The sequence below is a fragment of the Megalops cyprinoides genome, chromosome 15, assembly GCF_013368585.1.
Source record: "Megalops cyprinoides isolate fMegCyp1 chromosome 15, fMegCyp1.pri, whole genome shotgun sequence".
NCBI classification, from domain to species: Eukaryota; Metazoa; Chordata; class Actinopteri; order Elopiformes; family Megalopidae; genus Megalops; species Megalops cyprinoides.
Genome location: NC_050597.1, coordinates 9,786,325 through 9,813,438, shown reverse-complemented (window position 1 = coordinate 9,813,438; position 27,114 = coordinate 9,786,325). Strand labels below are relative to the sequence as shown.

Here is a 27,114-nt window from a genome sequence, read left to right as displayed (position 1 = left end):
AACTACACATGTAGTGCTTTGTAGATATATGACTTCTTCCTGACGAATGGATTCATAAAATCAGATTGTTTCATCTAAAGGTTCCAGACATTAACGGAAAGCACGTTTTAGTCATACACCCTACCTACGGCATAGCAGTCAATGCTCAAAATTGTCCAAGAGCTGACAAAACTACGAGTCCCATAAAGCCTTAGAAATTATCGTAAAATACTCATGCGCCGTGTTTCGGCACGGCCTAGCACGTCGCGTGTGTGTACATGGTGTAAAGACCTGGTACGCGTGCAGTCCTTCTGCAGGTGTTTAGTATTGTACTGTATATTACACAGCTCGCCTCATTTAGATTGTTCATTTGCTACTTCCAAACAATAATAGAAGTTATGGCGGAACCGGTAGCTGCAATGTGCGATCAGCTAATTAAAGCTGTGAATGTAATGATGGACGCAGAATCTAGCCAACGATACCGCCTGGAGGCCCTAAAGGTAACTAGCTATCTGGCTAGCAACATGAGACGTGTTTTGACATTTTGAGTGAAACTAGTTAGTTAGATATTGCAATGTCAGAAAAGCTTGCTAGCTAACCAGTCAGCTCCTTCTCGGGTGTTGTGAGCTGGGTCAAAATAAGCAATGGAGACGCCGACATTTAAAGTCGTGATCTAATGATAGCTAGCTAAGTAACGTTACCGTTAACTTGGCTAATGTGAGAACCTTCACGCTAGGTTGCTGTGGGTTTCATTCATTCCAAGCTACATGGCTAGTTGATGTTTCGCTGGCCAGAACAGCATTTCACCCGGTAACTGCATTTCGCTTGATGCAGTTAGACAATGAGTAGGGTCGAAGCGGCAACATAACTAATAATGATAACTAATATTTCCACATGAACTTGTCTTTCGTGACTTGTTTAAATAGCTTACTAACTGTTTGTGGGATCATTCAATGTGTCATGAATTCCTATACAGTCTAGGGATCGCTGGTTAGCTTTCTTTCGGCTCAGCTAGCTAACTGTCCGGCTAGCAAGGTACAATACTTGACAGATCATTAGCTAGTTAGCTACAGTCCAGCCCCACGTGTGAATCTAGATGCACGAACAGCAAGTTAGTTATCTTGCAAAAAGAGTGTTGCAGCTTTGCTTGGTAAATCATTAGTTAGTAACTAGCTGGTGCACTACCATGCAAGGAGCCGAACACATCAGCAATACTAAGTGTGTTTAAACGTGACTGTAGTTAAGGAAGCGATTAATTTTTTTTTCAATTTTGATATCAATGTATTGTCTCCGTTTTCTTACAGTTTTGTGAGGAGTTCAAAGAGAAATGCCCGTTTTGCGTTCCTTGTGGGCTGCAACTAGCAGAGAAGTCTCAGACCGCAGTCGTAAGACACTTCGGCTTACAAATACTGGAACATGTCATCAAGTACGTGAAACTCTGTAATTGTACATTTTAATGTTGGAGATTTCGGTTGGGTGACAATATCGAATTACTGAATGCCATTCATTGCCAGAAGGGATTATATCTAATCTTACAATATTTGGACTGTAAGACTTCTAAAACTAGAAGTTCATTTGTTGAAAGAAATTCTGCTTTAAGAATTTGTTCTCGCCATTGATCTGTAAATGACCCAATGTATTTTGAAATATTAGATTTCGCTGGAACAACATGCCACAGCAAGAGAAGGTCCATCTAAAGAACTGTGCAATGGGATTATTATCAAATGTAAGTCAAAAGGGGCATTACATCTACTACTTCATGAATGCAAACTGAAATTTTAGTCTGCCTGTTTTTTTTCTGTTGTAACCATTAATATCAAGGAAAATCTGCAAAGTTTTCTGAGCCATGTTGCTCTCACTTTAAATGAAAGTAAAACATGTATTGTAAATGCATGTAATGTAATGCGTTTGTGTCCTGGCTGCATCACAGGGCACATACCCCATCTTGGAGGAGGAGAGTCACATAAAAGATGTCCTGTCCCGTATCGTTGTGGAAATGATTAAGAGGGAATGGCCTCAGCACTGGCCAGACATGCTCACGGAACTGGAAACCCTCACCAATTTAGGGGTCTGTTCTCCTCTGCCTTCTTAAATTAAGCCTGAAACTAGTTAGAAGCTTAGTGATTTTTCAGAAAGCCCTACCTGTATGTGTCATTTTATGTTTTTAAAGGCAAAGCAAAACACAAAAAATAACCTTTGAAATGAAAACATTAAATAATTACTGCTGGGACAAGCAGTCTAAACTGGGGGCTGGGTTTCTAATGTGGCCTGAAAGTGTTAAGGTTTATAACTTTTAAGCTTTAAATCCTATTTTCAGAGTGGTTTATGTTTCCACAAAAGCTTGACATGCTTCCAGTTGTTGAGCCTGTATCCCTCTAGGCAATATCCAGGTTCTATAGTGTAAACTTAGGGCGGTCAGACAAACTGAAACCGTAGCTCCCACCCACACGCAGGAGGCCCAGACAGAGCTGGTGATGCTGATTTTGCTGCGGCTGGCGGAGGACGTTGTCACCTTCCAGACACTGCCCACGCAGCGGCGCAGGGACATCCAGCAGACCCTCACCCAGAACATGGACAGCATCTTCAGCTTCCTGCTCACCATCCTGCAACGGAACGTGGACGAATACCGGCGCCTGGTCAGACCCCCCCCCCTTCACCACACTCTGGGCTCGCTCAGAAGGTTTAGGCAAGAGAGACTAATGTACAGCATACAGACCTGATGCTCTCAGCCCAGCCTCTGTTGCGGGCTGAACATGGAATTTACAAGGCTGCGCATACAGCCCTTAATACACATCTAAAAATGTCAAGCTAAAAACTTGTAGCTTGCAGTGTATTTGGCCTTGTCACTTACAAAGTTGTTTCCACATATATGTACGACAGAAAATGTTGTTTGCTAACAAAACTGTAATGTCAAGTGGCCATATCTGCAGTGTGTCATGTGTGCCTCACTTCAGCGACACTCAGGCTTTAGGCCGTGAGCCACTGAGAGACCAAATTGGCTTACAGAGGCCTTTTTCATTAATTAATAAAAGCAGTCCCTGGGTAATGTAGGGATCTGAATGTCCTTTGTATACTGCACTGTTGTAAGTTATTATTGGAATCATCAGTAAGATGTTTGAATGACAGTAATAGCCACAGGGTTTATGGGGGAAAAAACTGATGTCGTAGTGTCAGGAGCTATTAAATGCTGTAGATTGTTTGCCGAAAGAATAAATGTAATGTAAATTTAATAACATTATTTTATGTAGCTCTGCTAACATTTTGTGTAGTTAAACATTCTTCCTCTTACACTGCCAAAACATGCATGTGATAGTGATCAGGGCTTGAAGTTACTATATGCCTTCTAAAGTTTGGAACATATTTACAAATGTATATCTTCCTTTTCCAGAAGCGAAATCCCAGTCAGGAATCAAAGGTAAGCGTGATTGGTTGTTAAAATAAAGAGGCTAAGATTCAGCACAGATTCAGGCATGGTTTTTCCCAGTTGTCTGAGTTAATGGTAGGACATATAAGAACTCCTGTCACTACATACCGTCTTGTGTAATTACCCAGTAATATGTGTGAGAAGAAATAATGAGGACATAACAGGGGCCTTATTGCTTTGTGTGTAATGCACTGTAATGCACAGTGTGTCAGCTTGCTCATGTTAAGATAGTCTCCTTACACCCCTCTGTGACTCAGGCCAAGGCACACTGTCGAGTGGGCGTGGCCACGCTCAACACTCTGGCAGGCTACATTGATTGGGTGGCCCTGGTCCACATCACCCACGACAACTGCCGTCTCCTGGAGATGCTGTGCCTGTTGCTAGGGGAGACGGAGCTGCAGCTGGAGGCGGCTGAGTGCCTACTTATCGCTGTCAGCAGGAAGGTGGGTTTCTGTGCACTGAGCAGGAGAGGCAGTCTGACGTTCCATTCTATCTTCCTACTACTGGAATAGTATGAGTAAACTCACTTTGGGGAAAAATGAATGCCACCCACATTTATAATTGGAATAGCCAGACTGGAATGAGTTCAGCATACCAACATGGAGCCATGGGCTCAATGCGTAGTGAAGCCTATCATTAAAAACTGGTGTACCTTTAGACTTGATCTGGGCTTTTCCCCCATGAGAACCTTTAGGAAGTATTGACCCGTGTTTTTCCTTTGGACAGCACCCCAGCACGCCATATAACCCACCCTTCCCATTTGCGTATAATATTGAAAAATTGACTTCAGTAAACTTTTTTGAAAAAAATGAAAGGCAAAATGATTAATAATATTGAACCACAAATGGGAAGACACTGTTGTTTGACATTTGCCAAAATGGCTTCCTTGGCCCTAAAATCTTGCTGGGCATTGGAAGAGCTGGACATTGTGTGTGTTTTTTTTTTTTTTTTTGGGCATCGTGCTGCACAGAATTCACTGATCTTAATTGACTGATTTTCAAATCGCTCGTCATGACTCATCGGTACTGTTTTCCTGCTGTGCTGTGTGTTACTCCACAGGGCAAGCTGGAGGACAGGAAACCGCTCATGGTGCTGTTCGACGACGTGGCCATGCACTACATACTGTCAGCTGCACAGTCAGTACTGCTTTTTCTTCCCTTAATGTTTCTACGTGTTCTTCCTCAGTCTGGGAGCTGTTCCACCGCAGCTTAACCCTGCCACGATGACTGAAAGAGTGAGATCATAATCGTCTGTGCCGTCTGCGCGCTTTGAGTTTTGCTCGGTCCGTTAAGCCCCTTTACATACTGTGTTAGTTGAGAGCTGGGCCAGTATTGGTATGAGTGTGCATGTACTACATAGTTGGGCAGGTGCTTTCTGCAGCAGTTTCTACCTGGAAAGTCACTCATCTTGTCTCTGTTCCAGGTCTGCGGATGGAGCAGCCATGTGCAACAAGTTTTCAGACCCACAGTAAGACCACGCATTACTCATCTACTCTCTATGTACATTAACCCAAAGCTTCTCCCACTTTCCGAAAGGAGCCGATATCACTGTCAGTGTTCTTGAAGTAATTTGTGCCTTTGACCAGAGTACATGGTGCCTTGCTCACCCACATGAGTACTGGTTCAGCCAGTCAGCCAATGTGCCTGTGTCTCACCCAGGTCGGTCGATGGGCCGGGGCTGGTGGAGAGACACTACACCTTCCTGAAGAGACTGTGCCAGGTTCTGTGTGCCCTGGGCAGTCAGCTCTGTTCCCTGGTGGTGAGTAACCTGCCCATTGTTTGGCCTTGGCTTCAGTATAAACAGTACATTTCATTTGACAAGAGACATCACAATATTTTTGTCCTGGTATGTCTTGGGGATTAGTCATGGAAAGTGCTGGAATATCTCTCTCTGCCCTAGAAAAGCCATGGGAAATGGCCTAAATCTGAAAATGTTCCTACAAGTGAATGTATTATGTTGGTAAAAAGTATTTTCCCCCCACAATTCCATCTTTGAAGTAGCCCAAAATTAGGAGAATTTGACTGTTTCCATGATAATAATAAGGCTTGAAAGTATTACATTTATACATGCAAAAACCACTGTAGGCATGGATAGTATAAATGATTTGACCGAGAAGCTGCAAAACATCACTACAGGAAGAATAAGTTGCTGATGTATGATGATTTCAGCCATGTTGACTGATGTCTCTCTTTTTGAAGGGATCTGATGTTGATGTGGAAGTTCCTAGCAACCTCAACAAGTTCATGGAAGCATTCCTTGCCTTCACCACCCACCCTAGCCAGGTAAACCCTCTCACCTGATTGTTCCTGCTGTACCTTGTTGAAATTTCTTACTGTTACAGAGACAAACAGGATTTTGTGCAATTTTATGGAAGTATCAGAAAGTGATGACTTAAATGTACCCAAAGACTGCTCTCAGTCATAGTTGTTTGGGTAAGAACTGGATTTCCTTGTTTAGTGACATCCAGAGCAGGCTATCTTTAGACAAATCAGTTGTGTTTTTTTCCCTTTTTTCTGATATCTGTAGTTTCTGAGGTCATCTACACAGATTACATGGGGCACCTTGTTCAGACATGACATTTTGTCAAAAGATCCTGTCATTGTGAAGATGACCACCAAGTACATGAGGGCAACCATGACCAACCTGGTGAAGGTACCTGATCACACTCTCTTCCCAGCACTGTTCTGTCTGAATGTGCTCCTGCCTGCTCTGGGCAGCTGGGTGTTAAACTCTCCTTCCTCTCACAGACTGGGTTTCCATCCAAAAATGACAGCCCTAGCTGTGAGTACTCACGTGTGGACTTTGACAGCGATGAGGACTTCAACTCCTTCTTCAACTGTGAGCATTTTCTCTCAAAAGTTCCAGTTTTGAAATGAAATACTGTAGTTTGACGATGCTTACAAGCAGACCTTAGGACATGTGCTGAGGGGCTTATAACATATTCTTTTCCAAAATTTGAATATATTATCTGTTGACTTCTTTTAGCCAATGGATATTTTCAAAAGAATTGGTTATAAACTCTCCTAACTCTCCTAACTATTCTTGTGGCTTCAAAAAACATTTTTCATGGAATTTAAGTTTTATGATTTCTGTTAATATTGCTACTTATGGCTGCCAGGCATCAGGCCATGGTCTGAATAAACTGTAGAAAAGCGCACAAAGGTGTCAAGACAATGTATAACCCCATTTGCCTTGTTGTAAAATAGTGAAATATTAATATCTAGTAGATACTTAGATGCTGTCAATTTGGGTTTAGATGGCATGTGGTACATTATATGCTCAACGCTAAATTAATGTCTTGTCTAATCAGAGTGCAGAACAATATTCCATACCAGTATTACTTAACAGCTGCATTTGATTTGTGTGTTAATTAGCTTCTTCTTTAATGTTGACAAATGTGATTGCCACTGCGGGAATATTATGGGGATACGTCTGTAGTGGTGGTGTTGCTCAGCGTGATTGGTTGTTTGTGTCTCTCCAGCTTTTGTGATTGGTTGTTTGTGTCGCTCCAGCTTTTGTGATTGGTTATTTGTGTCGCTCCAGCTTTTCGGGCACAGCAGGGTGAGGTGGTTCGCAACGCCTGCAGGATCGTGCCACTGGAGGCCTTCCAGATCGCCAGCGAGTGGCTGCAGTACCAGATCAACACGCCCATCGATGTCGGCACCACCATGTGTGAGTGGCAAGGCCTCCTCTATCCTTCGCGATCACTCTGTCTGAGGGGGTGATGAAACCAAAAGGGATTGGCCTTTGCTTTCAAAATATGGATATGGCAGAGGGGGGATGACCTCTTAAGCTTAAACTGTGGAAATTGCGCATGTATAAATGACTCCTATTTACTTGCTGTGTGCTTGGGATATCTGCTAGGGGTTAGGTTTTCTCCCAAAGAAATATAATTTCAAAGTCCAATTAGGTGGATCATTGTACAGGTGACTCTAGTGTTTTTATGTTGGTTATTTGCATAACATTTTTTTTGCTTGTGTCTGGGTGAAGTAATTATGTTGTTATATATTATGTCCAATATTAAGGAAGTTGTGGTAGGAATAGAAATGTAACTTGTGTTACATAATGATATAATTGCTGCCTGTGTTCATTACTCAGATTGAACCCCTCCCTAGTTTTAATATTGAAAGGCTAATGGTTGAGTCTGCTTTTGGGAAGAGGTTGGTGTTTCATTTCTGAAGAACTGTACACTCAAAAGGGGAAAGGTGAGGCTGCCACATCAAAAAGAGTCGGCGCTGTCAGTGTGGTAGTCAGAGCTTAGCGACTCTGTGGTGAGGTCAGGCTTCATGGCTGTCTGCTCCGTAGGGTGCGGTTAGTTTCACAGTGTGTCACAGGATAATGATGACTGAGGGGGTGGGGGGGGTGGGGGTCCCCTGTCATTTAGCAAAAGGCCTGTCTCAGAGCACAGGGGCAAAAAGTTTTTAGGTTAAGGTGTGGGTGGCAGGGGTGGTCCCCCCAGTAGTTGTGGCTAACATGTGGCCAAGCTTTTGCGTTTGATCACTTCCGTGACTGGCACAGATCGAGAGTATGGTGGAGAACTTTTGAGAGAGGGGCTTTTTTTTTTTCTTTGCATGTCTCATTCTCACGCTTCCATTACTTCTCCCTCTTCAGCAAAGGACTCAGATTCCTGAAGTGTTGAATATGATCGTGAGAAAAAAAAACAGTCACGATTATGAAAAGAACATGCATTTATTGTACTCTTGAATTTCTTCTGTTAAAACAGTGTTTTGTTTATAAGGTGTGACAGCATTAGGATAGTATGTATACATCATTCATGCACTAAATACAGATCATAGGAGTAACAAGAGCAACCAGTACAAAAGACTCAAGCTGAGAGGAGTGCTAAAATAAGCATACAGCAGTACCTGCATGGAGAGCAGACAAAGGAAAAAGTAGCTTCAGTGGGTCCAATAACACACTGTAACATGATGCTGAAATGTGTAATGGTAACACCTGGGCAGCAGTGCCCTATCATGAGAGAAATTTGCAGAACTGAAAGTGTCCCACCCCTCCCTCTGGTCCACAGCGAAGACGGCGGAGGGGCTGTGCTCCATCCTCTCCCCCTCTGTGGTGCAGTGGGACGCCATGACCTTCTTTACCGAGAGCGTGGTGGGACAGCTTTTCAAGAACGTGGAGAAAGAGGTACATAGCCCGCCTACACAGGTTGAGCATAAGTGCATTGACTGCATTATTATTTTGGTCAGTGTGTGCACCGTATGATAAGCTTTCAGTCTAATTTTTGTTCCACCATCATTAGTTAAAAAAGGTTGTCATCTGTTGGTGATCAGAATGGTAATTATCTTTTTTTTTTGGTTTTCCCCCATCCGCCACCCCAGAAACTACCAGTGGACCAGGGTATCGAACTTCTGCAGGCTGTGCTGAACTACGAGACCCGGGACCCCCTCATCCTTTCCTGTGTCCTGACCAATGTGTCATCCCTCTTCCCCTTCGTCACCCACAGGCCTCAGTTCCTGCCCCAGGTGCTCTACAAGGTAAGCGGCCCTCCTCTCTGTGGGTGGTGTGGAAAGTTTCATAGCAGCACTTCATGTTAGCTGCCTGAGGAAGACTATGCTGGTGCGGCTTGTAGGAGAAGGACAACTTGTAGGACAACTTGTAACTGAAAGTTTGCTGGTTCGATTCACCACTGGGGCACTGCTGCTGTACCCTAGGGCAAGGCACTAAACCCAAAATTTCCTCAGTAAATATCGAGCTACATAAATGGATAACATGTCTGCTAAATGACAATAATGTAATGTAATGGTGTGCCTTTTTTACTCCTGTGAGTCAGATCTCAGCGATGTTACTGGTTAAACTCAGCATTCCAAAGAAGCACTGCGGTTATTTGACTTTTCCCCTCGGATCTGCAGTTATGTGGTCTCTTGTGCATTAACTGTTTTCCAGACCCACCCCTAGTTATGCATCTTTATTCTAGCCATGCAGAGAGTGCAGACCCCCCCCCCCCCCCCCTCTCCTGTGTTTGAACTTCTAACTTAGATGAACGTCTTTTTTTCTCATCTGCAGCTCTTTGCCTCCATCACGTTTGAAGTGATAGAAGAGAGCAAGGTAAGAGCTCCAGTCCTCCCGAGTCCCCTTGCCACATCAGCAGATGATATTCACCGCGTAGGAGTCCATCAGTGGTGTCGCAGGCCAGCACGCAGGACCCACCTCAGAATCACATGCGAGAAACGCTTTTGTGGTGTGGAAATGCAATGGACTGTCGCTGCTGTTATACGAATTTCTGTAGGGGATCGTTACTTTCAGAGACATGCGAGGGCTGATTTTGACTGACAGCTGTGGTGGCAGTACCTTGGCACAGGGCAAGATGTTTAATGCTAACAGTGTGTGTGCCATTACAGCAGAGTTATGGAGATTATCTGTCTTTTCAGGGTCTGAGAAATAAATATCTAGACTTAGTAGTTTAATATGTGCAAACTGAGAGCATAAATGAGGTGTGAAGACAGCCAATGGCAATATAATGCATAAACCGTAATACCCTCCAGTCCAGCAGGGGGCTCCAGTTTCTTCTCAACTGCTGGCCATTTCCAGTGGCTGAAATCTTGCCAGTTCCCCTTGCAGCTGTATATATAGCCCCTGCGTGTTTACCAGCAGTATTTCTTTCATCAGCTTAAGTAGGCTTGTTTCAGTTTCATTTAGCTGTCACACAGGTTGAACACTCAACCAAGCTCAAACCAAGTGGTAAAAGTAGATTTAACATTTACAGGCATTGCAGTGGTTGACAGGTATTTGTTTCAGGCAAGAAATCTGTAACTTCTAAATCAGAATTAGAATTTAGGAGACTTAAATCTTTGTCATGTCACAGGTCTGAGCATGAAACGACACGCTGAAACATTCCTGTTGAGAAACGAATAAACGAAACCAAAGTCCCACAGTGAAGACAGCACTAAACTTTCAGTGCTTTCTTGTCTGTCTGTCTGGCACTCACTTGCCTTTGCTCAAGTCTTATTACCCTAACGGCATAATTAACAGGACCCTGACATCAGAACACACTCTCCTGCATACACTAACCAATGAATATTCATAGAGACCTATTATTTGGATATCATCATCTCACAAATTAATGTTTTAAGCCCCAGTCATTTTTTAAAAAAAAATTGTCCATAAGGTAATAATTTATCAACAGGAGCCCACATGTCACGTCCTAATAAAGTTCCAATTGCATTATTTTAACCTAAAATGTGGGTAAGATTCCACTGGAGTCAGACTAAATACACGTAATTTTACAAGTAGCCATTAATAACTACAAGCTAGTTAGGGAAGTGATAAAATGCAGAACAGCAGCAGCTGAATAAATGAAAAGTAGGAGCAATGTGAAGCCAAGCAGAAGGACCTATTTAGCTAGCAAAGTGAACAAATCCTCTTGAATGAGAGGCACTCACTGCTTACCTGAGAAATAAAGAGGCAGGGCTGTGTTATGATAAAGAGTGCCTGTTCAGTGACATAGTAGTCAGTGTAGAGCCGTGAACACTTGCCCATTGTCTCCAGCTAATGGGCAGCTGTAAGGTTTGCTGTGATTGGTTGTTTGGCAGGCCCCCAGGACTCGAGCAGTGAAGAACGTGAGGAGGCATGCCTGCTCTTCCATCATCAAGATGTGCCGAGACTACCCGCAGTTCATCCTGGTGGGTAGCAGGGCCATGGGGGAGAGGATGGTGAAGGGGGGAAGACAAATGCAGAGAGGGATTTCTCTATCCTCAGAATGGGCACAGTAGAGGCTGTGCTCCATCTTAATTTCTTGATGTCCATCGCCACTGCCCTGGTAGCAGGGAACAGGGACATGTGAGGAGACAAAATCTACTCTTTATTTTTGTGGTGACTGGTTTCCATTGGATGTTTTTCAGCTTAGACGACTGGTGATGGGCTTTTACATTTAGGTACTTTTTTTTTGATTACCAATGCCCCGTTTTGGCTCAGCAAGGCTGGATGGTTTCTCGTTCAGTGACAGGAATGGCTTGAGGCAACTCTGCCGTTGAGTTTGATTTGGAACGAGGAGAGGAAATGTTAGTTAAAGCTTTTGAAGCTTCACTCTCCTTGCTAAAGTTTGTTTGAAAATATGGTTTAGCAGATGCAAGACCACTTTCTTACTTCTTTTGACAGCTGCACAGTCGATCTGTTAAGAAAGTGACAAGTCACAGACCTTGTAAGCAAATTGATACAGAAGTTAACATGCATCCTGGTTGTGTGTGTGTGTGTGTGTGTGTGTGTGTGCGTGCCCAGCCTTGCTTCGACATGCTGTACACCCATGTGAAGAAGCTCTTCTCCAACGAGCTGCTGCTGACACAGATGGAGAAATGCGCCCTCATGGAGGCTCTGGTGCTCATCAGTAACCAGTTCAAGGACTACAACAAGCAGAAGGCCTTCCTGGAGGAGCTCATGGCCCCCGTGTCCCTGCGCTGGCAGTCCGAGGAGACCAGGCAGTATGCCCCCTGTGTGACACCAAATAAAATGCCCCCTGTGTAAAGACCAAATAAGATAGGGATGCACTCAAATGCTTGTTTTTTCTTAATGTTTATTGAGAGGTTGATTGGGACGGAAGTGTAGCATAGTGGTGAAGAGCAGTACTTGTCAAAAGAAGGTTTCTGGCTCGATTCCCTGTTGGGGCACTGTTGTTGTACCCTTGGGCAAGGTAGTTAACCCCCAGTTGCCGCAGTAAATATCCGGCGGTATAAATGGATAACATGTTAAAAAAAAAAGGTGACCTGTGTAAGTCGCCCTGGATAAGAGCATCTACTAAATGACAATAATGTAATGTAATGATTAGGCCGAAAGTAAGCATTGAGCAGCAGAAAGACTTGACTGAGTTTGAACAGCACAGATGAGCAAGGCTACCATTCACCATCAACTCTATCATTCACAAACAAATTTCCCCTGAAAAAAATCAACCTTATAGGATTTTTAATGATGTGTCAGAATATCCTTTCCACGCTTTAAATACACAGACTCTGCCTGGTTGTCACGGTCCTGCCTTTCTCTGATCTCTTCTTCTGTTTCACAGCGTCCTCTGGGACCCGGCGCGTTTCCTGTCCTTTGTTGGGGCCGATCAGACGACGACTGACTCCACCGCTGAGGATCTGACCGGGATCAACAGGTCAAGGGTGAGCGTTGGTGCCTCGCCTTAAGGACATTTCACGCTGAGCACCGGCATTAGTAGTGTCAGGCTGAAGGATTGGCGGTTTCTCATCCCTGTAGTTCGGAGGTGCCCAGTCCTGGTTCCCCAGGCTGCCAGTCCACACAGTTCATTTACTCACCAGAGGACATGACCCTTACCCAAGGCTCTAAGACTCAAAGTCAGTTTGTCCCCTCCTCCCAAATCTGAACTTTGGTCATTTAAAGAGCTGGAAAACCTGGAGTGCAGATACCCAACACCAAGACTGGGCACCCCAAAATAATTTGGCTGTCAAAGTGCCTCACTCGGAAGTATATTTACCCTTCAGGTTAGCGGTAAAAACTTTTCAGTTGCATTCCGCTTCTAACTTTGATCGTTTAAAGGTGAGATATATAGGATTCTCTCTTGTTTCTTTTGACCTGGAGCATTTACTTGTCACTAATGAATGGATACTTGAGCTGTGTTTCATCAGTTGTAATTGTGAATGGTAATGTTGCTTTGTTGAGCAGTTCATTCAGAATGATGTGTTTAGGATTTTAAACTAGCATTTCTAGTTGTGTCGATGTGGGTATTTTTATGGCAACAACAAATACATGTCAACAACTACATACAGCCCACGGCAGATTAGAAACAGAAAACAGGAGTCCAATCAGGCCGACAGAAAACTTGGATAAATGGCTTTAGTGCAGGAAGAGTTTGAGGTGCAGGTGAAGGCCACTGTGAGTGCCCAGTGGACCTGAGTTGTTCTGGACAGTGAGGTCAGGTATCCATCTGTCCAGGACTTTTTCTTCCATCCCCACTTGGCCTTTCTTTGGGTGTGTGTGTGTGTGTGTGTGTGTGTGTGTGTGCAAGCCAGAATAGATCCTTAAAGCTGCTGTCCTCTTTCATCTCTTCTTGATTTTAATTTAATCTCCTTCCTTTACCTACACTCCTCCTCTTCCTCCCCCCCTCCTCTCTGCTGTAGATCAGCTTTTGTGTATACACCATTCTGGGCGTAGTGAAGCGGGCCCGCTGGCCTGCAGACCTGGAAGAGGCCAGGGCCGGAGGATTTGTGGTCGGTTACACCCCCGGCGGCAGCCCCATCTACCGCAACCCCTGCGCGGCACAGGTGCTCGCCCTGCTGCCCAACGTGCTGGCCCTCATCAGGTGGGTGGAGGCGGACGTGAGTACCCCCCCACTGCACCCCCCCTCCCCAGAGCAACACGCAGCCGAGGGCTAGGGTGCGGACCCAGTGCTGCCCCCTGCTGGTCCAAGCGGGAGGCAACGCTAGAGGTCCACCGCACTCGCAGTGCTCCACATGGGAGGGGACGTACTTTAGAGACTTCAGAGACTTCCTGGGCCACCTCTCCCATTGTAGTCCAGTGAGAGGGTGTGAGTTGGGGACCCATCACTGTAGCGAGCACGTGCAGGCAGTGCTGACTTTCATTGGTGAGCCGGTGGAAGTTTGCACTGCTTAGACTAGGGTAACCAAACTGAAACATCACACCTGCCTCTTTTCCGTTTCCTCTCAGCTCTGAACCGTCACCTCTTTTATTTGTTTCTTTCTTTCATTTTTTTGTGTTTTAATGGCCTTCAGCTCAAAAGACTTTGAACTGAACCCGTTTCTAGCAGTAAGGTACTCATTGCCAGCACAAACATTCCTTGGGCTTCTTGGTGGCTCGGATTTATAGATTGCAGAAGCGAGAGTTAGAGCGTGGGACCCCGCTTGGGGTTAATGAATACGTGTAGTGAAGGACAGTGGAAAGAGTCAGGCATCTGTGCACTCTAAGGAATCCTAATGTGAGAGCGCTTCTGTCCCTGGTTTGGTCATTATTTGACCATTGCTAACAACACGTGTGTGTGAAATCGATCAAAGTGCAGTTTGTTATATCAAGCTGTTGTTTCAGTCTGGCAGGCATACATCATTGGTTTACTAATATCATCAACTTCTTTTGTCATTGATCAGCCAGTTGTGAGCATTCAAAAACATGGTAACGTTGGCTGTATGGAATGGTGGGTACTTGATGAATGGTGTGACTCATTTGAATAGATTAATTAGAGATTTCTGTTTTCATAACATGAGCACCTGAGTAAATGTATTTGCCATGTTAGGCATTTGAGGAAGCAATAGGGCGGAAAAGTACTTCCAATGGCCAAAAGTACAACCGCTTGCCCAAAGTCAGAGACAGAGTTTCAGTTACAGAATCCGCTTCAAATTTTTTTACTCAAACACAGTATATGTGAGTGGCATATCCTGTTTCGCAGAACCTTTTTTTACCTGGTATGTTGAACTCCTACATAATGCTGTTTTAACATGATAATGTTGAATGTGTTCTGCACACAAAAAAATCCGCCCTTTAGTTTTAATCCTTGTGGTTTCATCGTCACAAAATATGTAAAGCTCTGTGCTTCCTGTATGAATGAGTTTAAACTCACAGGCATTGATATATGACTGGATATGTGACTGGAAATGGCAGTAAGCAAAAAAGTAAAAAGAATTTAAAAATTCACTATCACCCTCAATACAGAAGTTAACATGCATTTTACCTTTTCAAGGTTTTAAAAGTTAGGTAGTGCGTGCACACCAAATTCAGATTGGATTATGTCTGTCAATTGAGCTATTTCATGGCTGTTCCAGGAAAAAAAAGAACCTTTAGTTGTTTATCAAGGTTTTTTTTTGTGCACTTCTCACTGAATCTAGAAAAAGACCATGTAGTCATGCCTTACAGGTGGAAGGGATCTTTGAGGCAACCATTCTTTTTTTCCCAGGACCCATAATAACCTGTTCCTGCCTGAGAACATGGCACGACTGAGTGAGACATTTGCCAGAGCTTATGATGTCATGGACGTGGAGAAGAATGTGGTGCTGGGTAGGTAGCATCTCAGGCTCAAAGTCACATGGTTGATAACTTTAGGGTAAAAAAAAAAGGTTTATATTTTACTCTGTATTTATGCATAGAACAGCATGGACTTAAATATTATGGAACTTATCTATAGTTGATATATTCGCCTAATAGTTACATAAGAGTGAACATTTCCTGTCAATTCAAATTAATTGAATGAGATTAATTACAGAAGTTCAGGGCTGCAGTGAAATCAGTATTTTGTGTAAAAAGATGACACTTTCTCCTGTGTTTTTATACATGATCCACAACACAGGCTCAGGAATGAACATTTCTAGGGTATGACATGTTATGAATATTCCTCAGGCTGATATTTCCTGAGAGATGTGTGGCGGTATTATCACCATAACGGTTTAAATCATGTTATTTCTTGTTGCTCTGTTGCAGGACTCCCTCAGCCGGTGTTGGATATTTACGACTCCCCGGTGTACAAAACCACGCTCGAGCGCATGCAGGGTTTCTTCTGCACCCTCTACGACAACTGGTGAGGCACTGTCGCTGCTGACCGGGAGAGACTCCCTGCTAACGTCCTGCCTCCTTCCACCTCCTAAAGCTCTCTGTGCTTCTGGCTGCGTCACCTTTCTTTCAGCTCAGTTGAAGGGAATTTATCAGCACCACAAAGGAACATTTCATCCTCGATGACTCATCAAATATCCCAAATTACATCCTCCAAATAGCCTAATTTCACAGAAATTTGACTACAGCAACAATAAAAAAAATCTTTAAATTGCATTTATTGTATTTTACATTGTATATAAATTGAAATTATACTTTGCATTAGACTTTTTGGGTAAGGTCAGGACAAGTGCAAATCTTAGTTGTATGGGAACACTGCAAACTCCCCCCCTTTCTCTCGTTCTCTCTCTCTCTCTCCCTCCCTCTGTCTCTTTCTTCTCCTCTGTCTCTTTTCCTCACTGTCCCACAGCTACCATGTCCTGGGCAATGCGGGACCATCCCTGCAGCAGGACTTTTACACCATTGAGGGTCTGGCGGAGCAGATTGTGAACTCTGTCCTCGTCAACCTGGACAACGTCCCTGACCACCGCCTGCGGCCGATGCTGCATATCCTTTCTGCTGAGCTGTCATTTCCTTTTTTAACTTTCACTGTGTATTTGAGCTGAAAACGGGTGCCTTAATGTGCTTGGCAGTGGTTAGATTTATCCAGTGCTGCAGCTAGCTCCAGTATAAGGAAGGGAACACAAGTATTTGTGAATTGCCTGAGCTAAAACAGTTTGTTCAGTTTTCAGTAGTACAGTGTCTTTTTTGCTGGAAATTCAGGGATTTAGAGAGAGAGTTTATGACCATCTTTTTTACCAGTCAAACACAGGGAAGCCCCCTTATGCTGATGACCTCAGTGGAACTGAGCCTGTGAACATGGCCGTTTTGGGGAAATATGCTAGTAGAATAATCCTCCACACCCCAGAGCACCTTTTAAACAAGGGAGGAGTGGTGATTTTCGAGCTGGTACATTCAAATGAAAAAAAATCACTTATCCCAGAAATCATCCAGCACTGATCAGTGGTAATTCTTCAGGAGCGAGTAGGGTGAAGGACCTATATATAGCAAGCACAAACTGCAGTGCTTGCTACACCACTGCAGTGTAGTCCTCGGATAGCAGCTTGGGTTTGTCTTATTATTGGTCTGGAGGAGTGCACACGTCTGTTGGAGGGTTTCCTTAACATGGCTGTGCTCACGGGTGTTCATGAAGCAGCTGGTGCTGTCCTGTCCTCAGGAGTATTACGAAAGTCTTCTCTGCCCGCTGCTGGGGCCTCTGTTCGCGTACATGCTGCAGGTAAGCTGTCCTAAAGCCAAGGTCATGTGAGGTTCACCTCAATATCTGGGGCAGTTGTGTGGAATAGTCATGTCATACATCTGAATTCTGGGACATTTCTGTTTAAACCCCTGAGCAGAGTGCTCTAACCACCAATTCAGTTGTGTAAATGGGTAGTGCAATGTGAATGTGTACAGTATTGTAAGGATAAAAAACCATAAGCATTAATAAACACCATTTATTTAACAAACAAATGTAATATCCATATCAATACACAGCATGTCCATACTTACAGTTGGTGGTTGTATGGTCCTCCTTTTATAGTGTACTTATTACAGTCTGCTCAGACATTGGTGAGCACAAAGCTTGTACTGTTGGTTACTGGGTATGCTAAACTGCTGCTAAATGCTGGAATGGGATTTGTACTCACACATGATATGCTAAAGCCTCACTGCTCACTACATGGGATGCTTAGTTTGTGGTGCTGATGATCTCTTGTTCATATTGTTACTTGTCTCTCTTTTCTGCAGAGACTGAATCAGCGGTGGCTGATAATTAACCAAAGGAGCAGTCTGTGGTAAGAACCCCTCCCACTCAGCGTGGGTCCTCCTGGTATTTGCCACTTCCCGCTGTGTTTAGAGGACTGTACACCAAAATGCCAGCTGTGTGTGGGTGTGGTACCTTTCACACAGAGCCACCCTTGACTGGATCATGAATAGGATGTGAAACGTTGTGTATACTAAGCATGTTTTTTTTTCATTTCAAAAGAGGCAATTGCTATTTCTAGAAATATTTTTAGTTCATCTCGAGAACACAAAATACTTGTTGATCACTAATACTTAACTGGTACAGCTGACTCTTTGTTGACTCCTCTCTGTCTCTCTGTCGGGACTCCCAGCGGCTCAGAGGAGGACGAGGCCTGCGAGGAGAATCAGGTGACCCAGGAGATGCTGGAGGAGCAGCTGGTGCGCCTGGTCACCCGGGAGGTTCTGGACCTGCTCAGTACGTTCTGCCCGCAGATAATGGAACACACGGTCTAATGGTGACGACAGGTCATTCAGCCCATCTGTGCTCCTCACTTTTGCCTATGTTTTATCTAGAGCCTTTTTGGAAAGCCTGAAAGCCCCAGAGATGATGTATATCATTTTTAAGTGGGTGCTGTGAGGACAGGATTCACGTTACAAGGCATCAGGAGAAGTGCAGGAAAGTGTAATTTGAACTGAGTGAGGAAAAGGAAAAGAGAAAAAATATACAATAAAAAAAGAAGCAATACAGAGGACCAAGGAATAGGCAAACAGACTTGTACATACAGTACAGCAGCGTACAGTAGATTACAATCCTGATTTAACAGCAAGAGCACTGTCTTTAGAAAAGTACTAGATTGTTCAGTGCCACATCACTGAAGGTGTTTTCCTCTGACTCATTATTAGCCCATGGTACACTATATTACATTACATTAACTTAGCAGACACTCTTATCCAGAGCCGACTTCCAGCACAAAAGAGCATAAGTGTCTCAATTCAAGTTGAATGAGCAACAGGTACTTTAATGTAGATATGTTCAGAAGTTCCTAATGAACACTCCCATTCATACTCTGCTGAGAGTGCTTTTAGATGAGCAGGTACACAGAAATGGATACGCCTGAGTCTGAAGTTAGAACATATCATTACTGGTCAAGACTGGAAGTAGATTCACGACCTACCATTCAGTGTGGCCTGTTGAATGGAGGCCCGGCCATGGCAGGACTGCCTGAAATGGCAGGATTATAGCAACGTCTAGAGTGCATGCAGCTTCATGAAACCTGTGATGAAATGAGTGCACAAACATTTCTCACCCTCTTTTCTTTCAGTTGTGACCTGCATATTGAAAAAAGCCCCGGAGTCGGCAGGCAGCAAAGAGGAAATAGATGGTAAGCGTCTACATTGGCAACCGTTTTGTACTGAAGCATGGTTTGCCCCTTTTTATGGGTGGGTAAGGTTGGGATTGGTGGTGCAGCAGGTTGCGAGGAGGGGGATTCCTTAGCTTTGGGTGGGGGGTGGGGGGGGGAGGCACATGATGTAAGAGATCAGTGTGATGACTAAGGGAAGGGTTTGGGGAACATTTGTGAGGTTATTTTGACGTTTCCGTGGGCATTTTGATGCTGACTCTCTGTGTATTGGTTCCAGAGGAGGAAATGATGGCAACAGAGTCTTCCCAGGCTGTTTCTGTGACGCCCACCTACCCCTCAGACGAGCTGACGGAGCTGGGGAAGTGTCTGCTCCAACACGAGGTGACTGTCCTAGCCAGCAGCCAGTCACTCTTTCTCTCCTGACTGGTTTTAGTTTACTTACTTATTTTTACATTATATCTTTTTTAAAGGGAGACCAGGCCATTAGTCTGTATAACACCTTGCATTCAGGAATCTAAAACCAATTAACAGGGCGAGGGTAGCTAGGCTGCCTCATCTGTCATTAAGATATGAGGTCAATCGTGAATTTTAAACATCAAATACAATACAAACAAGAAGACTGTTGCTGATTCTCTGTATGCTTTAATGAATTTAATGAATTTTTTGGGTGTGTGGGCTGGGTGGTGTACAGTGCTGTAATGTTCACCGTGCATCAGAGGTAGGGAGGGAGGTCTTTACCTAGCCAGTTAAACCTGGGGGATGGTTAATTGGCCAGATTTAGAGAACTACACTGGGAAATTGGGGACACAAGGGAACCCTCTATGTATAAGACGGCATTATAGAGGATGTTGAAGCTAAGGCTTGTGTGTGATTGCCCCTAAGGACATCTACATGACACTCCTGACCATCTCGTTCAACTCCCTGTCCTGGAAGGATACTAGTAATTGCCAGCGCACAGCCTCCATGGTGGGCTGGACTCTGCTTCGACAGGTAGGGTATGGTGGGATGCTGGGTAAATCATACTGATGAAGAACCAGGTTTCTGACCTTGTCTTTTTGTTAAAGATGTCTCCAGTGTATGTATTAAATCCATCAGGCTGAGTGCTGAGTGACAGTAACACCCAACAGCCAGTCACCTTGCTCATTGGGGGGGTAATTTATGTCCTCCAAAGCAGAGGGAATAATTGTTTGTTGAAAGGGTCGTTGGGAGCAGTGTAGTGTATGGCTTGTGACTGATTTGACTGTATAACTTGACCTGTCCAGTCTGAAAGCAATATTTAGGTGCAGGGTAGAGTCCAGGGTGGGGCACTGCTGTTATACACTTGAGCAAGGTTCTTAATCTGAAATTTAACACTGCTGCTGTTTGGTATTTGTTGTTGTCATCACTTTTCACGTTGTATGCACGCCCTACTAGGAACCAGACACTGGAACCAGAGTCAGATTCCTTGTATGTGTAGAAGCATGCTTGGCCAATAAAGTCTGATTCTGATTTTGAATTGGCACATCAGACACTCAGTTGTATTAATGGACGTGTCAGCTGTGTTGGTTTAAAAAATAAGAGTTGCAGTCAGTGGAGCCTGCCCAAGCGCAGCGGGAGCTCTCAGAGAGGCTTGCTCGTGTCTGCAGTGCCCTGCTCTCTCGGTGCTTCACGCTCACTCGGACTCTCTGTGTGTTCCGCTGTAGGTGGTCGGGGGGAACCTGCTGCCCGAGGCGGTCACGTGGTTCTACACCAGTGTGCTGAAGGGGCTGCAGATGCACGGGCAACACGAGGGCTGCAACGCCGCCCTGACGCAGCTGGCCTTCCTCATCTATGAGGCCCTGGTGAGCCGTCCAGACCGCCCGGCTGCTGCCAGCCTTTTAAAATCTGCCTCTTTCGCCTCTTTTTTCCTTATAATCATGTAATATTTTTTCCCTTTGTCGTATCCAGTATAGTGAAACTGTGCCAGGTTTTATATATTTGGGTGGCTGTGTTTCCATCAGAGATTATAATGTTGAGGCTCCACAGCTGGAGTGGAAAAAGAGTGTAACAAACAGTGGGAACTGGTGTAGCTTGTATTTAAGCATTGGCTTTTTAAATACTCCTTGCCGAGACAAGGTGTGGTCAACGTGCTGAATACATGCATAGATTTGCATAGTTAACAGTGCAATGTAACAGGAGTGATTTCTGGATGTTCTTCACAGAGGCCACGCTACCCAGAGCTTCGGGTCGTCATGACGCAGATCCCCAACATCCAGATGGAGACGCTGGACCAGTTCGACCAGAAGATCCTGAACCCGACGGCTCCCAAGCCAGGAGAGAAGAAGAGGAAGGACCAATTTAAAAAGCTCCTGGCTGGGACTGTGGGGGTAGGGGAGCTGTCCTCCAGGGAACATAAAGTGCTCAATGCTTTATAAAGGACTACACTTTATTTATTGGCTTGTTGTTGCTGAAGTACATATGGGTAGAAGTTCTCTCAATAGATTCTACTGGGAGAGCTTGAGGGCAGTGTGCTCTGCCCCAGTTTTTGGTTTTCAACTTCAGTATGGTTATGGATTTTCAACAGTTCAGCCATCATTTTTGCCTCTAGGAAGAAATAAAAACTCATGCAATTTTCATAGGGAAGGCTGTGAGGCAGTGTGATGTGTAGTGGTGAGGAGATGATCTCCTAAGTAAAATGTTGGCATTTAGTTCCCAACTGAGGCAATGCTGTTGTACCCTTGGGCAAGGTACTTAACCCACTGTGATCTCAGTAAATATACCAGCTGTATAAATGGGTAACAAATTGTTATCTATGCAATTTCCTCTGGATAAGAGTGCATCAAGTGACCAAATGTGTACATACATAAGGCTGTGTTTTTAACAAATTTTCATCCCGCTGCTTCTCCCTGCAGAAACCACTGGGGCAGCAGTTTAAGAAAGAGGTCCACATCCGGAATCTGCCGTCTCTTTTCAAGAAGGTGAAGCCGGACACAAAGAGGGACGTTATGGACAACAGCGAGAGCACAGGGCTGGCCTCGCTCTTCGCCCCAGAACAGGACGATGTCTAAGGGAACGCAGCACATAGGGGGTGCTGGGACTTCACTGGGAACCCCCTCAGCGCCCCATCCTCTACCACCCCTTTCATGACAAGGGTCTTTTTCTTTTAAAGGTAGAATATCACTCTGTACGTCTGCCGTCAGAGAGCACCCAAACCGGATTCCACTACATGTGTCCTTGAATCGCTGGGGACATACAGGGACAGGACGGGTGGCTACACCTTCCTGCATCGGACTCAGAGGGCCATTAGAGCAGCCAGTCTGGAAACGTGGTTGTAGCCAAACTAGCAGCGATCATGAAAAAAAACGCACACGAGAGTGTAGACAGGGTGGTAGATGCAAGAATATATGTCATGTAGAACAACAACGACAACAAACCAACACAATGGGAGGTTCGCTCGGTGGTTGGGATTGTGAGGATGCGGTACCCTTGATGTGACTATTACGTCTTGTTTTATGTAAACTGGCTCTCCATTCAGCGTTTAAGAGGCGTTTTCGGTTCGGTTTTCTTGCTAGAAATAACCCCTACTACATTCCACTTAATTATTTCCCCTACTGTTCAGTGTACATTCATCCGTTGCCTTCTTTTTTATTATTATTTGTTCATTCAACACTAAGATTTTTATTTGAAACAAAGTATTTCAAAGTACATTGTGCTGTTTATATATTTTGCCATTTTTAATAAATGTAGACTTGAGCGTCCAGAATATGGGGAAACCATTTCATAAATGGGAGATACTGAGTTTATGATGCTAAACATCCAATTTGGTGTAGTCAATACCTTTTGTATTCCGCCTTGTTTTTTTTTGTTTTTTTTAAGTTATCATAAATCATAATGATCATGATGTGTAGTCAGTGAGGAAACAAAAAAAGCCAATGTGCTGCACTTGCATTTTATTAAGAGAGGAAGAAGCTTCTGTAGTTTGCTGTATGTAGCCACGTTCCTCGGTACATACGGTTCACTTCTGGAGATTTTAAAGCAACAATCAACAATGCTTAAGCCTTAAGGTTAACGAAAGGTGTAGCATTCATAGACATTAATCAGGGTTCCCGTTCAAATCAGATGTTCATTTTACAGCAGTTTTTAAGAATTTCTTTTTGTTGCAGTCCACTTCCCCTGAAATTGTGCTGATTGGAAGAAGGAATTTGCTACCAATGATGCTGGGGTATTTTAGAAACTTACAAGCTAGCAGAATGGATGTTTGTTCCCTCTAAAAGGGAAAAGAAGTAGCTGTTTTTTAATATTTGAGCAATTTTCAATGACCTTTCAAAGGACAGTGGGATTATTGGATCAATTGCTGTAACTGTTCCTAGTTGAAGATATGTGAAGGATTTTCCATGACCGGGAACCCTGATAAATGCAGTTTACATGTATAGGTGGGCTTTGAAGATTTGCATGCTTTTGTGTAGCAGAGAGAGTGCTCTCGCGGGAGAAACTATTCGCTGTTTGACACAGAAGCCGCACAGGTGCTCTTCAGGATCTCAGCGTCACGAGCGGGTCCAGGCTTAAACCAGATCTCAAAGTGGCACAGGAATGTCTGCTGTGGGGAAAATGGAGGAACTCACTCAGAAGGACTTAAAAAAGCGGACGGTTACAGAACACTTCATTTTCAGAAAATTCTTCATTTACAGTGAACATTTCCTGTCTGATTTCTTTTTGGTGTATTCTAGTATACCAGTGCGGTTTACTTTGGATCTGGAAACTTGTCACTGATCTGCAACAAAACTAATTCCAACTGAACAGTTGTCTTGTGCAGTTTGACCAGTGGTCCATGAATATGGCCCTGCTTTCCTACCATGTGGGTTTTTAAAAAAAATAGTTTGAAATCCATTGAGGCGTCTCTAACATTTGATTCATTAAACAAGGTATTTGGTTGTGATTAAGGGATAATAAATTAGTGAAACAGATGATGGTGGTTTGCTTTTTATCCCCTCTTCTCGCTGCACTACACAGTTGGGTTAACAAGAAAAGGCATGCTAACCTATGGAAGACAACAAATTAAAAAGCTTAAACAAGTATGTACAATGTACAGTGCATGCGGGTTTTCTTTCCAGCTGAGTTTTCAATTATTATTAATTAAATCTCTAGTAATTATCAGCTGTGAGTACTTTGTAACAGAAATGGGTTGTGTTTGCTCCAAAAGAGGGATTACAGGTAAATGTACTGCTGTATGTTTTTCAATCATTTTGAGCCAATTTGGCCAAGAACAATTGCTTGAAGTAATGTTAACAGCAGTTATGAGAGCATGGCCTCAGCTTAGTTCAAGGGACACATGTACTTAATACATAATCAGAACAACCACACCTCCAAAAGCACATTCCTTTCACATAGAATGTGCTGCAGATTATATGCAAATAATGTAAAACATCAGTTGTCACAGATGCAGCTCACCCTAATTAATGCAGAGCTCAGATGGAGTGAAAACCAGCATACATGGTGTACCCCCAAGAAATGGTTTCATGTTATAATATCAACATACTTTATGAAGTACTGCTGAATACATTTCAGTCAACAGACATAGTGTGCAAGTGGGATTTGAATAATTGCATAATGATCGCACAATTCCTGAGTGTACATCTTCGTTAATGTTGATTATCAGTTTGTGATGGAATTCCTTTGGTTTGGGAATACTCACGATTAAGTAAGTAAATAATTATTGGCTGAATTCAGTACAAGCAGTGTTAGACACTGTTTGCAGCATTGACTTTAATTAGAGCTAGGTTTTAAAAGCTGCATCAACAAATGTATTAACACAATACATTTCAGTGAGATACTATAGGGTACGGTAAGAAATGTTTTCTGTCTTACCTGTGCATCTCCAGTTTCAGGACAAGCCTTCATATCCTGGTCTTTCACGCATCGTACCGTCTCAAGGTCCAAATAGAATATGAGCCCTGCCACCACCTGTTGGAACAGACAAATGATAAACCACAAACACATTACCCAATTTTACAGTAACTAGTCATACACACAAGACAGCTTGAAAAACTGAACAGGGGAGGAGGGAGTGATCTAGGTCTCACCTGTTTCTTCGCTGAAACGATGTTTCTCAGGAAGTACATGTACATGTCATTGGCTCGCTTATTGTACATCTCCAGAGCAGTTTTGGCCGCATCCTTCACCTCTGGGCTGGTTGTTGACGCATCCTCGATCTGCCCAGTTGCATATGCGTAGGCAACTATGGCCAACAGCACACAGACGCAGAAGGACCAACGAGCCATCATCACTCTAAACCCGAGAGTCAGGAAAGAAGTGACGGCAGCCTGTTCTGACTGGGATTTTATAGCCTGTAGGTCCAACGAAACCTGGCCGAAATCCCATTTGACAGTATTTGCCATCTTAGCATCAAAAAGATCTTTGATATAAAATGTTTATTCTGTAGAAATTGCAAAACCATGATTAAGGTGATGCCAATTGTCTGATTACACAAGCTGCAACAGCAAAAACTGACTGCTGACACCTTCAACCATAGATGTATTGCTCTATAAATTAAATATGGCTTGAAAAAGACTAAGTTAAAAGACAGTGCACACTTGCCTTAATGTAAGTGGAGTTTGTTTGTTGACCAGTGCATTATTTCTGATCAAACCTCAACCGATCTATTTAAGATATCAATCAGACATACCAGAAGCAAGCTGGAGGCACTCCACAAAATGCCTCCAGGCTAACAGCATACAATAATAGTTGCATTCTGAACTGAGGTCATTAAGCAGAAGGGTTTTTATCCTGTGCAAAATACAATACCTAGAAAGTGTCACAATGCTTAATGGAGGCTAGGTACAGGTAGCAGTATCTTCATGTCATCATAAGGGCTAAAAGAAAATCAAGTACACTGGATCTGCATATAATCGGCTTCATTTGCCAATATCGTTTTGTTGTCTCTCAAAAGCAAAAAAACAAAACAAAACATTAATTTACATTTCTTCATCTTCACCAGTTTTTGATAAAAGCCCCAACTTTAGCATAATTTTAGTGAACGTAACTAGCAGTAAATGTAACACAGCTAATCAAGGATAAATATACATTTAATGCAATTACAATGAAATATATTACATTAAAATAAGATGTAGTCTTTGTAATATGAACTCTACCATTGCTAGAAATGTACTTCGTGGTGCAGTGGGTGTTTGATCTGGTTCAAATGTTCTGTGGTACCAAAGAATGGTACCAGGCTCATAATCTCATTAGTACTAATCAGATCAATTTTGATTGCGTGACTATTTTGATGAGAGGTATTCCTAGCAAACAGTTATGTCTGTCATCTCAGCAAATGTCTCTACCCAGCCCCAATGGCAAGCTCATAGGTGGGAAATCTATGGAAAGAGCTTTAAGTATTCAACAGTCATTCTCCCAGTAATGTCATTCACATGATACTGACAGCATTTTTCACCCTACAAAATTATTGTACTCCAAAAAGAGAAGTTAACGGCTAATGGTCATGTGCAGGCTAACAGGATACAGCAAAACCTTCTCACAAAGACGAGAAACCACGTCTTGCTATTTTTACTGCCTGTTTGAAATTAAAGAAATGCTCAATTTTCAGTTTTATTTTTACTTCTCATATATATATAGATTTGCTTCTGTTCATAATTTTCAAGATTTCACACACATTTCTTAATTTCTCTGGGTCTTCACAGAAAAATGTCATCATAATCATCAGTAAATATCAGTAAGATTATTTAGACTTGATAGGGTGCCTCATCTGGGTAGAAACTGCACCCCCTGGTGTGAGGGGGTAATTTCACCTCTGGACAGAAAAGCTGATTGTGTCACAGAGGGCTCACATCCAAAGGGAGACTATTTGATCTGTATTTTAACTTGTTATGGGAGTACTGAGCTCTCCAAATCTTTGAAACTAACACCCTGCACTTTCATTGTTCTGCATGTAGAGTGTGTTATCATATCAGCTCGTCCTTAGTGTTATTCTTGGGTTTTAAATGTTAAATAAAAACGGTCGTATCAACTGTGGTGAGCGGGATTTCAAAATCTGCTGTTTTTTTTTACACCTTTGGCCCACTATAGTTAGACAATTAT

General features: G+C 43.4%; 2 protein-coding genes across 2 annotated transcripts; one reads left to right on the top strand and one right to left on the bottom strand.

Annotated features, from left to right (window-relative positions):
* Positions 1-252: 252 nt before the first annotated feature.
* LOC118789936 (exportin-5) lies at positions 253-22,625 on the top strand. The gene is made up of 33 exons (XM_036546680.1): positions 253-479; positions 1,284-1,405; positions 1,633-1,705; positions 1,910-2,047; positions 2,433-2,615; positions 3,368-3,394; positions 3,661-3,846; positions 4,463-4,539; positions 4,826-4,870; positions 5,062-5,161; positions 5,602-5,685; positions 5,930-6,055; positions 6,151-6,241; positions 6,947-7,075; positions 8,430-8,545; positions 8,740-8,895; positions 9,425-9,466; positions 10,951-11,040; positions 11,636-11,835; positions 12,414-12,513; positions 13,489-13,670; positions 15,273-15,373; positions 15,794-15,890; positions 16,332-16,468; positions 17,101-17,198; positions 17,708-17,754; positions 18,076-18,179; positions 19,027-19,086; positions 19,343-19,446; positions 19,948-20,055; positions 20,748-20,885; positions 21,246-21,410; positions 21,936-22,625. The coding sequence occupies exons 1-33, from the start codon at positions 378-380 to the stop codon at positions 22,089-22,091; spliced, it is 3,684 nt and encodes a 1,227-aa protein (XP_036402573.1). The 5' UTR covers positions 253-377; the 3' UTR covers positions 22,092-22,625.
* An 890-nt stretch (positions 22,626-23,515) lies between these two features.
* On the bottom strand, positions 23,516-25,301 carry LOC118790310 (cystatin-POGU1-like). The gene is made up of 3 exons (XM_036547218.1): positions 25,104-25,301; positions 24,889-24,984; positions 23,516-23,620 (listed from the first exon to the last, which is right to left on the bottom strand). The coding sequence occupies exons 1-3, from the start codon at positions 25,299-25,301 to the stop codon at positions 23,516-23,518; spliced, it is 399 nt and encodes a 132-aa protein (XP_036403111.1).
* Between the last annotated feature and the right edge of the window lie 1,813 nt (positions 25,302-27,114).

What these genes read in the sequence shown, in the direction of transcription:
- LOC118789936 (XM_036546680.1), top strand. Translation starts at nt 378, where the DNA reads ATGGCGGAACCGGTAGCTGCAATGTGCGATCAGCTAATTAAAGCTGTG. An exon ending in ACCGCCTGGAGGCCCTAAAG is followed by an intron (nt 480 to 1,283) that starts GTAACTAGCTAT and finishes GTTTTCTTACAG; the next exon opens with TTTTGTGAGGAGTTCAAAGA. An exon ending in AACCAAAGGAGCAGTCTGTG is followed by an intron (nt 17,755 to 18,075) that starts GTAAGAACCCCT and finishes CGGGACTCCCAG; the next exon opens with CGGCTCAGAGGAGGACGAGG.
- LOC118790310 (XM_036547218.1), bottom strand. Translation starts at nt 25,301, where the DNA reads ATGGCTCGTTGGTCCTTCTGCGTCTGTGTGCTGTTGGCCATAGTTGCC. An exon ending in TCGTTTCAGCGAAGAAACAG is followed by an intron (nt 24,985 to 25,103) that starts GTGAGACCTAGA and finishes CTGTTCCAACAG; the next exon opens with GTGGTGGCAGGGCTCATATT. An exon ending in CTGAAACTGGAGATGCACAG is followed by an intron (nt 23,621 to 24,888) that starts GTAAGACAGAAA and finishes TTTTCCCCACAG; the next exon opens with CAGACATTCCTGTGCCACTT.